Here is a 14,316-nt window from a genome sequence, read left to right as displayed (position 1 = left end):
TATATATGTGTGTGTGTGTGTAAAACTCTTTCCTAAAAACTTGGATCTCATCCTCATCCTCTTCCCTTGCAACCCCCACCTCACAATAGAGGAAGTTTAAGTGACTGAATATATAAATATATATATATATATATATATATATGACATTAAAAGATAGGAAGCCTTTATTATTCTTAAGGAAGACATTCTTTAGATTCTCCTCTTGAAATTCTACCATGTGATTACTTAACTAAAAAATACACTTTTATCCTATGAAAAAAAAAAAAAAGAAAAAAAAAATCCATATGACAAAATTTTAAAAGAGAAACCTAAAAAACAGCACCTAAATATTGTACCTAAATCTTACCCTTATAAATATTGAAAAGCCGATTTGTGTTGCAGTTTAAAAATATTGCAGCAACTTCATCAGTTGATCCCCATGTGAACTAAGGGTAAAATTGGGATTTCAAAATAAAACGAAGGGTAGGTTCGGGATAATATACAGAATTATTGTACTAGTACAACAGCTCCCCTCAATTTCTTATTGCTTTTTTGTTGCGCTTTTGTATTGGACCTCACAAAAGGTTCAAGAACGGAGGTCCTAACACAAGGCACCACGACCTGGATGTGGTGGAGATGGTGTCAACAATAAAGGTACTGGTAGATTGAAGCATGCGACGGAGATGATTATTGAGATTCAAGAGTGAGACTAAACAATTTGTGGACTTTTGAAATACAATTAGCGTTGCTTCAGGAATACAGCAATGATATCAGCCATTCACAATCCAGATGACAAAAGCATCCTTTTGGATCCATGTTTACAACATTCCCCTTGAAGCCATTAACTGCAACTTTAACGTTTAAAAAATAATTTTACCCAAACATTAATTTTGAAAGATCTCTCGTATGATCTTTTTAGAAGTAATTATTCAAGACTAGAGGGCAGGAACCACTAGTGTTGGCGTGACAAAGGAATCCTTCAGCATCAATGAGCCAAAAACAAGAAAACAAAAAATATCAATAAGCATTCTTATCCATCAATAAGCCTTAACAAAAATGTCCATAATTTTAGTAATTTTCCCTATTTATTTAGTAAAGAAACAATTTACCATAACTGAGATTTTTCCCAAATCACCACAAAATTTTCTAGAATTACTTTAGAATCAACCAGCTTAAATGCCACAAAAGATACATACAGGAAGTTACAGCACCTTCCGCTTAATGAATGAATCCTTTGTGCCCAACATTAATTCTAACAAAATCTCCCTTTTCGGTTTTACCAGGAATCATTATAATAGAATCATCCATTGTTATTTCTATGATGAATTGATAATGATTGCAACGAACAGTTCTATGATCATAATTCATATCCCAACAGACAAGGTTCCAAAATAAGACCTAAGAAAATAGCTGGTATATCTGGTATTTCAAATTTATGAGAACAAATTAGTATAAAAGAAATAAGATCCAAACAGGAAAATTTCACAAGAAACTAGATATATCTCAAAAATATTAAAATTATTTGCTATATGTGATACAACTTTTTGCTGTAGGATGTACTCAATGTGTCAAAGAATGCAGTTGCCAGATCCGGAATCTCAAATTGAATTAGTTATATCGTAAAAGAAGGAAATAACAACTATCTAGCTAAAAAAAGTCTTAGAAGATCCAACAATTGTTTCCAAGAATTAGTTAGGTAGTCCAGTTGTTATCCAAAATGGCTCCCTGATCAACAGCATATTCTGGCTCTGGAACTCTAAAGCACAACAATCATTCTAGTGCATGTCCAAAACAGCCATTGTCAACAAAACGCTGAATCCAGCCAGTTTTGGATCAAAATCTCAATGCCTTTCATGCTGGGAAGAAGCAGGGCTGTGGACCATTATATGATACGTATATATCACACCAATTCATCTTTCGCACACAAACGCTCTGAAGAGATGAAACCAATAAAATACCATTTAGAATACACATATGCATTACATATAAAACCATACATGTGAAAAGAGAGAGATGGCAAACTTTTTTTTTTTTTTGGCTGTCATAAATAAAAAAAGGTCTGCTAAGCCCCAAAAATCAATAAAAATAAATGAATAAAGGAAAGCATTCGAACAATGCTATGAAAATATGTAATCACATACAAAAATAGATTCCATAATAATACAACTGACAATAATATTAACATTTTGAGGTATAAATACCACACTACAATGACTGCACCAGTGTGCTAAAACATTCTCAAAGTAAAGGCTATTAGAATTTCTTCGCATAAAGATAATTTGGAGAGGGGGGGACTGACCATGATGACAAATTACAAAACCAATATATTGGCACTTGTAATTCTATTTCATCACAAAGTCTTGATGGCTCAACATTATTGTATCTCATGTGTGAAGCTTAACCTATATTGTATTTCAAACCATCTCCACCTCAATCTCTCAGATGTCCAACTAATCCTTTCCATCATATTCTCCTCTGCAAGACAAGATGAAACAATATGCTACTTATCAATCTTTTCTCACTCATAATAAATCTTGTTAAACAGATTTTAATTCTTGTCCTCTTTTGCCATGCTAGAATACATGAAGCACATTCTAAAGATGAATCCATGCACACATCTAAAAGGAAGATTGCCCCCTCAAAAATGTTTACCTAACATCACACTTGGATGTCCTTATTCACCTCTGCTAATTCTTGTTCAACAAAATCTTCCCGAAAAAGATCAAGAACATTCCCCATCAGTATTTCCAAAGATTAATTTTATTACCAAGGTAATTTGAAGGAAACTCATCAACTCCAATGAAATCATGGTTTTGAATGTGTTCAAGCTTTTGGAGATTGAAACTCCATTCATCAAAAAAGAACCTTCCACTAATAAACAAGCTGATTGTACCACTGAATGACTGCCTTCTATAATTTTGTTTTCGATAATGTAGGGAACCTTTCTAAAAAAGAACCCTTGGACTTGTGCCTCTAGCCAATAAAAACTACAGACAACCGACCTCACCTGCTGGAACTAGTTGTAGGGTAATCCAGGGCATTCACCCCTGATTGCCTTTTATAAAATCAATAGCCTCTTCTGCCTAAACAGAGAAAGCCTCATCAACAGTGTAGGTTATCGGCTCACCTTGTATGCATATGATTTTATCTTCATCAGATACAGTATTGTGTCCTTGACTATGCTCTGCAAGATAGTCACCATGAATTGGTGGAGAATCCCAGTTTACAGCACAAACTCTTTCAAAATTTCATCCTTCAATTCAACTGCACATCCCAACCAATCCTTCAATCCACCTTGTGCCGCATATTCTACAAGTCTGGCATGTTCTACAAGTCTGACATGTTCTACATCTTCTATATCATCATTATTATCCTCAAGACCACATTCCACTATGTCCAAGGGGCATTCACCTTCTGGAATCTACATACGGGTTCCCAACAATTCCGGTGGCTGAAGGACTTGCACAAGTCGCGACAAATCTCAATCATACGCCTCATCTCAGCCATCTTCATCTATTGGCCTTGATTTCCTCTACCCCACGACCAACCATAGCTTAAAGTTGCAACCTTTGAAAATTTCATGAAAATAAAAAAGAAAAGAAGCCCACAATGACTTAAAAATGGCTATTTATAATAGCCTTCAGTAACCTTAGAATCCTAGCCCTCTTACATATTACAATTAAATCTTAACCATCCAACTTCATTAAAAGTCACATGCTAGTCACATGACCTTTTAAAATACAAAAGATGTAATAATAAATATAACATAAAATAGAGGAATAAAAGACAATGGACTAATGGGCCTTTATTTTTCCTTTCCTTCTTCCATTGGACTTAAATTCTCCTACATCAATAGTTCTATCGATGATTTTCATATTGGCAAACCTAACTTTCTTATTATCTGATAAACCCATTTTTCAAAGAATTAGTGCATCTCATGTAACAAATTGTTGAAAATCCATGGGTCCGAATGACCATCAAAATTAGGTGCCTCTTATCTCACCATTTTTTATTTATTTATGATCAATGCCCTCTTATATCACCATTGTGTACAAATATAATAAACTTCAAGAAAGAATTGAAACAAGGAATTGAACTTGGTAACTGGCTATCAATGAACAGGCATGTAGTTGATAAGGAGTCTGGCACAACTTAAAAAGACCAAAGGACAATAAGTGTGCATCTCACAAAGGTTGACGGGCAAACTTATTGTCCAGGATGGTTTGCAAGTATGCACAACTTGGACATTCAAGCAAACTAATTGCACTGACCAAGCTTGGGTTTTTGCGATTGATGGGCTAACAGGTCTCTCAATTTGTTTTTAAATGTTGGGCCAAGTCTTGTGCCAGGCCTTCAAAACATTTGCTCTCACAAGAAGTCCTTTGTCAGTTGGCAGCACCCCCACGACTAATCTCAATTGGAGCTTCCAGTGAATTTGGCAACATAGAATGGCAACATGGATGGATGTTGGCAAATGAAAATAGAAATTGAAGACATTGACTTGCTAAGGAAAGGGGTTGCAGCTGACCATTGGAACTAATGGGAAAAGTGGCAGTGACAATTGATAAGTTCGCACCATCATTTGAGATTTGGTGGTTTGATCCTATGTCAAGATTGGATCAAAGGCTAAGTGGGGCTAACAATTGGTGAGCAAGACTGCTGAGGCTAACAAAGCAAAGGGTTTTAAGGGTTCATGATGGCTAGTGGCAATCAAGAGTTTGGATGATGGATGCACTTTGTTTGATAGTGTTGAGGGGTTATTTTTTTAGATTTTTTTTTAGCTAGTCGACTGAATGGGTCTTTGTTTAGGAATGAATTATGTGGAATTTTGATAGGGCCTTAAATTGGCTATATGGTTTGAAGTATGATTCGTGATGGCTGAGATCATGGTGGTTTGATGATGGTGGCTTGACAGATTGAGCGTTGTTGGTGTTTTTTCTTTGTCTGCTCCTTTCTCCAAGATTCACCATGTTGTCCCAATACACAACCCATAGAGGTTTCTGCCACTGACAAGTATAAGATCAAGGGATGCCCTTGGTAATTTATTTTTTTGGTTTTTTCTTAGATGGATGCTTGTAATTTGTGTTTTTGATTGCCCGTCCCTAGTGTGTACTTCCTGTATACTTGGGTGCCACTCTTTTGACATTCTAATAAAATTTTCTCATTACTTATTTAAAATAAATAAATAATTAAATAATTAAATTAAAATTTAAAAAAAAAAAAAAGGAAGAAGAAGAAGAAGATCAAGGGTTGCCCTTGGACTAGTGGTACCAAAACTGGGGGTACTGGAGCAAATAGTCCTTTTTTGGATAAAATTCAAGTACTGACCCATAGAGATACTTAAAAACCACAAATTTTGATCTGATACCAAATATTCACAATATTTTTAAGCCACATACAGTATTGAAAGCGAACGCAGATTCTGCACCCTCTAGTTAATATTTCTTTTTTTTTTTGGATAAATATTACCTTTTGTTGATATGTACTAGAGACCTCATGTACATGGAATGTGTACACAAAGTGCTCCTAAAAAAACCCATGACCGAGCTCTTTGTTCCATCGACACCACCTGCCACTGCCATCAACAGTGGCAATTCTCACAATTATTTCCCTCCTCTCCAATTTCTCTCCCTTCTCTCTCTATATCTTTAGCCTAGACTTTCTCTCTCTAAAACTCCAACCCTCTCTTTAACCTCTCTCAGATCAGTGATGTTAGGAAAGGTGGTGGGTTCAGATTTGTTTAGTTGTTTTGAAAATGTAGGAAAGAAAAAAAAAATGGAATGTTCTTGATTTTACAAAACCCTATCTTTTAGATCCTGATTTGTTTGTTTTCGTTATGGTTTTTTTTTTTAATGGTGAAAGTGATGAGGTAGGTCACAAAAGTCTAACAAAGGTGACATCAGGTGAGTAAAGTGACACTTTATAAACCACGGGTACACACTTTTAAAACGGGTCAAACCACATGTGAGTAAACTACAATTACGCTGTTTCTAGTTACCTAAACCCTTAATATCAGACCCTATTCAAGAAACCTTTAAGATCTCATCAAGAACACAATTTATTACTGAATTCCTAAGGATCCTACATCACCAATTGATGCAGAACGAAAAGCGTGAACAGTGCTAGTGTCATGTCTCGTCCTAGATGAACACTAACACTTAAATCCATTAGGGTTTATTGACTCTACAAGGAATAGAGTTTTGGAATCTATAAAAATAAATATTAAATAAAAACAGAAAAATCTCAACTTTACTATACTAATTTTCGTTTTACAGATTTTATGCCTATTTAAATGCTCTAGAAAACTTATTTTCCAAATAAAAATATTCCTAAAAAAAATTTAATTGATACAATATCATAAAGGTACTCTAATTTGATTAGAAAATGCATTAAAAAAAACACCTAAAACTAAGAAAATAAAAGCCTAAATCCTAAAACTCCAAAAATTACATGAAAATATCACAAATTAACATATGATAAAAACTAACCATCATATTTTGTCCCATATCAGTCTCCAACATGGTTTCTTTCTCTCCAAAACGCAATAGCCATAAGTACCCAATTTTCTCAACAACACCCCCCCACAAACCCCCCCCCCCACCCCCCAACCCCCCCAAAAAAAAAAAAAAAAATCTCCCGTTCCCAATCAAAGAGCATACTATATTCCATTCAACCCCCACAAAAGTTTTGCTGCAAGCTCTCCTATCAATTAGCCACATACTTGTCAAATGCATCATAGAAATTACATTGTTTCATTGTGTTATCCAAGGCATCTGAAAATATATATATCATCAACCATGGCCTCACCATAGTTCATGATTGTTCAAAATAATAACTAACATCATTTTTTTTTAAATGGCCAATGCTGTGACAAAAAGGCAAGAAAAATGTTTATTTTCATGGGTTTTGAAAATACAATCTTAATAAAAATTTCTTTTCCTAAATTTCCATCCCAAGCAAATACCAGCAGACAAAGCACTCTAGAATTTTGATTACTTATTATGTAAGTCACCAATAGGTACTTTCCCATCAAAGAAGACACAAGCACTTTAGGTGGCTACCCCAGGACTTGTGTTTGAGTAACATAGTAGTGGGAATTGATCATCTGCAAAATATACGGATATGCATTTTCTTTGTTCATTCCCTAGAATACTGTGTATATGTTTTGAAGACAACCTAAAGCTAAATGTAAGAGATAATCAGATAAAACATGATGTAACACAGTAACTCAATTATTGACAGTTCAGCAGTGAAGCAAGGAAAGCTCTTTGAGAGTTGTCCAATCACTCTAAAGCCAGCTTAAGGTAGAACATGGCCACAGGAGCTTCAATACCATGGGCCTCCAGAATTCAGATCTAAGGTTAAACAATGTAATGGTTGCTCAAGAGCTACTGGACTAAAGAAAGAATAATTTGGCATGTAATTAGAATTTCATTGTCTTCCGTGTTGAATTAAAGCACCAAAACCAGTAATTACTGATAATTGAGACCCACTTAATGAAAAAAGTTTAAGATAATTCAGTGTTTTAGCCTGCTTACTTTGTTATCAAAATGTTCCTGTACTGCATAAGTATAATGATGATAAAAGGGAGTGAAGAGTCATACTCAGATATTCATAAGCCAATATCATTGAGGTTCCCCAGGCTGACATGCTGAAAAATCTTGGACCCAACCCTCTGTATAAACCTTTCCAACCTTCGTCCATAATCAAGCCTTTAACAACTTGTCTAGCAGTGTTCCTTTTTTCGTGTCCCATCACCTAATATAATGCAGAAAAAAACTAATTAAAACAAAGCAATAAGCAGTTCAGTGGCTTGTCTTGTGGTGTTTATTTTATCATGTCCCATCAGCTAATATAGTGCAGAAACAGCTAATTAAAACACGCCAAAAACCAGCAACTTGGTCAAATGAAGATATATAAGTCAACAGAGAAACTTGTATTTCACTATTTCTCATTCTCAAATCCATTTTTATTTAAGATTCTAACTCTCAATACACATTTTAGCTTTATTTGAGAAGATAAGGTCTCTTCAGCTACATGTTCCACACATCAAAAACACCGAAAACACAGTTGTGGAGTAATATAGTGTCCCTCGGTTGTGTGTATGCATGCATGTGCGTGAGTGTGCTCCGGCGCTTTACTTTTTCTGGAGAAGGTCTCTTTGTTTGTAACTGGTATAAATATAAAAGATTCTACAAGCTTTAGGCATTCAACTTGGACTGGTGGGTAGTAAGAATAAGTGTTGGCAAGGATTGCTCTAAGGATTAGTGGAGATCACATATATGTGACGTTGATACCATGTTATAATAAGAAAATATTAGGAAGAAATGATAGATAGAAGAGAAATAAAATAAAAATAAAAAGGTATTAACATAGTTTTGGCTTAACAGCTTATGTCCATAGCAGAAAACCCAAAACAGATACATCTTTATTATTTTGCTGTGTTATAATTTACATATACAGGAATACAATAAGCCTAATTAAGCTACTCCTAAAGCCATAGCAGTATTACAAAACCTTGATCCATAGTATATACGATGTACCCTATAGTATTCTGAATGAATGACAAGATGGTATTTCGGGCATTTTACTACCCAAGATAAAGGCTAGCCAATAAAACAAATTCAATGCTGAAAGTAGCACCCAATTTTTAGAGTGAGGAGGAAGGGCATAAGTTTGTTGGGAATTAAAAAAAAAAAGAAAGGTTTTATTGTTCACAAAATTATCATGAATTTGGGATTTTCCGAGCCATATTGAGTAGTCCAAGTCAGGAGATTCTGCATGGTAATTGAAATTACTTTTACAAATAAGCCATGTAGATACATAGCTTATAGGTAAATTGTAGGGGCAAAATATCAAACGAAGTTTAAAGCTTGGTTAAATTCACAACTTTGGAACTTTTGCATATGTTAGAGCAATTCTCAAGTTTCAGACAACCAGCAAAACTTCAATTTAGTTTTCCATGGATACTAAGATTAACACCAAGGCCTATTATAAGGTTCTGGACTGAAGGGTGTTAAGTAACATGACAACATACCTTGTCAAAAAAAATAGTAACATGACAACATACTATTGAAGTACAATGTCAAAAACACTATACACCTAAACACACTGACTGAAGTTATACCAATAGCTCACCATATTTTTCTGGAAAAGGAAACAATGCACAACATTCAAATTAAGTGAAAAGCAGTCAAGCACATGAAAAAATCAGGTAAGTCCATCGTAGGTTAATGTTTTTGCATTGAAATAGGCATAGGTTTACCACTCATTCTATAATTTTTTTTTTTTTTTAAAAATACTACACAACAAGCAATAAAAATGTAAAGCAGTAAACTGCAAGAAAACGTAATATAGCTATTACATATTGGAGTTGCATGTATATGTTTTGATGGAGAAACAGTAAATCATTTATTTCTCCATTTCAACATCACTAGGGAAATAAGGTCTCTTTAAGTTTTGCTTTTTTGGGAACAGGTGGGTCGTGCCAAGAATGGTAGTTGAGCTACTGCATGTTGGAAGGGACAGATTGGCAAACAGCATAATACTGAGATTTGGAAGGCCATTCCTTCACGTGTATTGTATAACATTTGGAAAGAAGGGAATGTGCACATGTTTTACGGGAATGAATTGTCAATAGTGACATTGAAACTTGTTTTCTCAAGGGTGCTCTATGATGGAACAATGGCTACTAGTTCACTCTTGTCCATAAATTTCTTGGAGCTCTTTGACCTTTTGAATTTTAGGGGGTGTTTGGAAAATCTTGGAACTGGTTATAAGCTCAACCAAAAATATAACCAGTTCAAATTTGAAATGGTTTTATTTTATATCTGATTTTTCTAAACATAGGTTGGAACCAATTTTGGTAGAATATGAATGTGCCAATTTTAAAACTAGTTGCTTGTGGAAATACAGATGTAAAAACACCAAACTTAAAAGTGTCAATATAATGTACATATCTGGTCCAATTTAGAACCTATTTTCTAAACCAAAAATTTTACCAAACTGAAAAAAATTAAAACCAGTTATATATTTTATAGCTGGGCAAGTTCTATAATATGCCAAAAACCTCCATAGATGATAATTGTTTGGGTCTCATCATGCACACATACTGTGTACCAGATTGGTGCACAGCCAAATCTAGTACACAGCCAAAGTATATCCAACATTCAGGTTCTAAAGGAACTGATGAAAATTGAAGATGATAGTTTCATGTGAACCACGTATATGAATACCTGTAAGCGTGTCTTAATGGTGTCCAATGGGGTTGTGATGCAGGATGCTGTTGCTCCTGCAATAATTCCTCCGGTTGCTTGAACTAACACTATTTTTGACTGGCTAGGAGCAGCTTCCTCAAAATCAGTGCGTTGGCCTAAGAGACTGCCCAATAAACGAAATGGCAATGCACTACTCAGAAATTAAACTAATTACTCAATAAGTGGACAACCTACTTTATATAAATAAATGAATGATGCACCAGAAGTCCATTACCCCGTTTATTAGGGTAAATTACACCTACTCCCCCTAGGTGTAGTGAAATTAAACTCTCCATACCCGATTTTCAAGAAATGACACTCTGCCCCAAATGATCAAAATAATTAACCCTTTGCCTCCTTTTCTGATGATGAGGAACCCCGGAAACCATGCAGAGCATCGTGTCCTTTTACCCAGTTAAACCCCCAAACCCATGTAATGCGCCCACATCACACAGATCAAGTAAGTCATCAGCTTATTGTTTGCACCCATGGGGATTAGAATCTTAGACTTGGAAGGAGCATGCTACCAAGCCCAAGGCCCTGACCACTCAAGCCAGCCCTTTTTCAAATCATTTTGAGGGCCGTGTCAATTATTTTGATCATTTGAGGGGTGGGAAAGAGGACATAAAGTCAATTGCTTTTATCATTTGGGAGGCAAAGTTTCATTTTTTGAGAATTGGATATAGCTAGTCTAATTTCACTATACCTTGGGAGTCATTTAAGTTACCCCAGTTATAATAGAAATCCATAAAGCTTAATTGCAAATCCCTCGCAACCTACTAGCCTCCTAGCCTCCCAATATCATAACCTCATTCCAGTAAGAAACATGAAATTCAAACACAATGAGTCCAAGTTAGAGCAATGCACCTCCAAGGTTGGTTTTCCCCTTGTAATGGACATGAGACATGGTCACAAAGGATCATTTCTAAGATATGTCCAACTAAAAATTCAAAGGTAAACAGCATAGATTGTCCACTTATAGGATTAAAAAAAATCTATTACTGGACTGACTCTTAAGGTAAACAAGCTCTTTCAACAGATTAACATTAATAGAAAAAATTCCATGTCTCACCTCCAGATGACGCGTTGGCTTGAACCATAACTTGCCCACCATACAGCACTAGATGGGGAATAAGTCATAACAGATAGGCCAAAACCTCTATAAAATCCACGAATGCCATCAGATTTTAATATCTTACGAGCAACATCCAAACCACCATTGTACTTTGCATGGCCCGAGAATCCTTGCACCATCAACTTTTGGCTTACCTAAAGAGTCAAACACTGGGAAAATTAGCACTTAAGAAATTCCACCGACCCACTCTTTTTCCTTTTTTGCTTTATTTGTTGGTAACTGTTAGGCTAAACTTAAATTAGAATTTGAAAGAAAACCCAGCAATCTTATAAAGCAAATATCATATGATATTATGCCAACTCTCAAGTAAAATTTAACAATTCCACATAAATAGAAAAAAATGCTAATCCAAAAATATGACCTAGAGCATACATACCACATCAATTGGAACAAATACACTCTGTGAAAAAAGTGATGCTATCATTCCAGCAATTCCATTTGCTATGGCTGCCTCTGTAGGCTCAGATAACTTAAATGGCTCAACCATTTTAAATGCAGCCACTTTCGTGGTCTCTAAAGCAGTAAGAAAAATTATCCTAGCTGGAACTGCACCAGTTATTACTGTACCAAACCCTCTGTATAAACCAGGAATCCCATCTGTTCTTAGAATGCCTTTGATGACAGAAAATGCATTTCTCTCAGCAACGTCCTTTGATGCAACCTGCAGCCTAGTTTTTACAACAGAGACTGGGTACAGTGCCACAGTTACTCCTGTAAAGAGGCCAGCTCCAACAACATAAAACTTAGTTTTGTTAAGCCTGCAAAGTTGGGTGAAACTAGTGAGTTCCAAAAATAGAGAACTTCAAATTCATCGTAAAACAATAAACAGGATATATATATATAAATATATATACACACACACACACCCTCTACCCTTTCTTATGGGAGGAGTAGGTGTCATTTGAGTTAGAGCTAAAATATTTTTTATTAAAGAAAATAGGCAAAAATTTCAGATACATGACATGTCTACCAAACTACACCTTAGGAATTACAACCTCAAGTTCAAATAATCACACAAGATTTAGGGTTAAGTTCAAACTTACACCTAGTGTAATTTTTGTCAATATTACACCACCCATTATCTTTCTATTAGATTTTCTTTTTGAAAAATTCACCATTGGATTACATTGTCTCTTTATACCCTACATAATTACAAAATATCAAGATGATTAGAGATCAACAACTACCTCATCTATAAATGTTTAAATCACAAAACGTGAGTTTATAGATAGGATAGTAACTAACAGTAATGGACGCAAAATTTGGAATGAGTTTCAAGAACATAGACAACATTTGATTTGATGACGTGGAACCTCACCAAGACAAGGCCCTTTGGAGCCAATCCCAAGGGAGTAAACCAAGGTACCTTGTCTGGAACATAAACCACAAGAGTTTATTAATCCAATAAAAAATTTAATAAACGGCATAACGTTAAGCAAGAGTTAAACCAGATATAGCTTGATCCTAACTCATATACATAGTTGCAATAGCACTTCCTTCTGTACGTCTAATTTATCGATTATATGTCTACAAACTCAACTCAATTGAACCTTATCCAATAGCATCCATATTCACAGGTTGTAACTAAATTTCTTTTACACTGGCTATCAATCTACTGCTACAACCCTTCTTTACCAAGGCATTTCCAACAAAGACGTGCAGGGTTCAATATATATATACACACATCAAAACTTCAATCAATGTGAAGTGCAATCAAGTGAAGAGAGTTTCTAATACTAGGAATTGGTTAAATGAAGATTCCATTTGATGACATTTTTTTTTTTTTGTAGTATCATTTCTCTCACAAAAAATTCTTCATCAAGTCAATTCATAAATCCTTCAAAAATATCAATCACCTAGTTTATAAGAAACGAAAAAATGAAGAGGAATTAAATGAGAGAGAGAGAGAGAGAGAGACGTACTTGTCCCAATTAATCTCGGTTTGACCGACGGCGGTGGTGGCTGAAGCGGTGGGTGCACCCATGGACTTTGTTTCGGATCAAACGAGTGGGACGAAACAAACAAATCTCTAATCTTATAACGATGCTAACAATAACAATGATTGCATTTCTTTACTGAAAATGCTTAAATCTGCTGCTATTGCAAATGGATTTCTTCAAATTTGGTATCAAAGCAACAGATAAAATAAGGCCAACAAACACCTTTTTGTATTCTCTTTCTCTCTCTTTTTCTTCGTTCAGGTTGAGGTTACTACTTGGAGCCAAAACAATTCTACTGAAATTATAAAAAATATTTATAAAAAATATATATATCTTTTTTTATTATGTATTTTTAATTTTATTTTTTATTTGTTTTTGTTTCTGTTTTTTTGGGTCCTCTTGCGAAAGCGTGACTCCGCGTGAAGAAAAATAGGTCATTTTAAGCGGCGTTGACCACTAGTTACTTGCACTTGCCAAACACGCCATTAACCACTACTTAGTTTCGTTTTAGGGCGAAAATAGGTCCTAATTAGTAAGAGCTATTAACTCCTTTGCCAAAATATTATTTTAGTCTTTACATCTTGATATCACAGTTAATTTGATCCTTATATTTTAATAATAATAATATTTTTTTAAAATAGTAAATTTAGTTTATATTATTTTCAACTTTTGGTCCATTTAACTTAATAATAAAAAAACCTATTAAAAACAAAACTTTCCCAAAATTACACTGCAATATCACTTACATCACATCTCCTGAGTTCATATTTATGTAAACATTGACAAAGAAGCATCAGAGTCTATACAATATCACTTTCTCATAACCTTTCCCCAGTTTAAAATTGTTTACGAACATTTATTAAATTAGCAAAGGGCCAATGAAACAATTTGAATCCCTCCCTACCGATAAATATATATATAAATTTCCAAAGCCATCAAATAATGGGAAACAGAAATTAGTTACACATAAGGACTTCTTGGGACCAAATTTCATCATGGTTCTGTT

General features: G+C 34.8%; 1 protein-coding gene across 2 annotated transcripts; it reads right to left on the bottom strand.

The window, feature by feature from the left end:
* Window positions 1-1,442: 1,442 nt before the first annotated feature.
* LOC115976264 (solute carrier family 25 member 44) lies at window positions 1,443-13,595 on the bottom strand. Of its 2 annotated transcripts, XM_031097441.1 has the most exons (7): window positions 13,293-13,595; window positions 11,747-12,128; window positions 11,308-11,504; window positions 10,215-10,359; window positions 7,584-7,737; window positions 2,632-2,691; window positions 2,058-2,454 (listed from the first exon to the last, which is right to left on the bottom strand). In XM_031097441.1, exons 1-6 carry the CDS (start codon window positions 13,352-13,354, stop codon window positions 2,678-2,680), a joined length of 954 nt encoding a protein of 317 aa, XP_030953301.1. In that variant the 5' UTR covers window positions 13,355-13,595; the 3' UTR covers window positions 2,058-2,454; window positions 2,632-2,677. The 2 variants fall into 2 exon arrangements, with proteins under 2 accessions (XP_030953300.1, XP_030953301.1); XM_031097440.1 differs by lacking the exons at window positions 2,058-2,454; window positions 2,632-2,691 and adding an exon at window positions 1,443-1,911.
* Between the last annotated feature and the right edge of the window lie 721 nt (window positions 13,596-14,316).

Source organism: Quercus lobata, chromosome 2 (genome assembly GCF_001633185.2).
Source record: "Quercus lobata isolate SW786 chromosome 2, ValleyOak3.0 Primary Assembly, whole genome shotgun sequence".
Classification (NCBI taxonomy): Eukaryota; Viridiplantae; Streptophyta; class Magnoliopsida; order Fagales; family Fagaceae; genus Quercus; species Quercus lobata.
This window is presented reverse-complemented; position numbering and strand designations above follow the sequence as displayed.

Coding starts and splice junctions, on each gene's coding strand:
- LOC115976264 (XM_031097440.1), bottom strand. CDS start 13,354: ATGGGTGCACCCACCGCTTCAGCCACCACCGCCGTCGGTCAAACCGAG. Junction 12,129..13,292: donor ACCGAGATTAATTGGGACAA/GTACGTCTCTCT, acceptor CCAACTTTGCAG/GCTTAACAAAACTAAGTTTT. Junction 7,738..10,214: donor CCATTAAGACACGCTTACAG/GTATTCATATAC, acceptor GCATTATATTAG/GTGATGGGACACGAAAAAAG.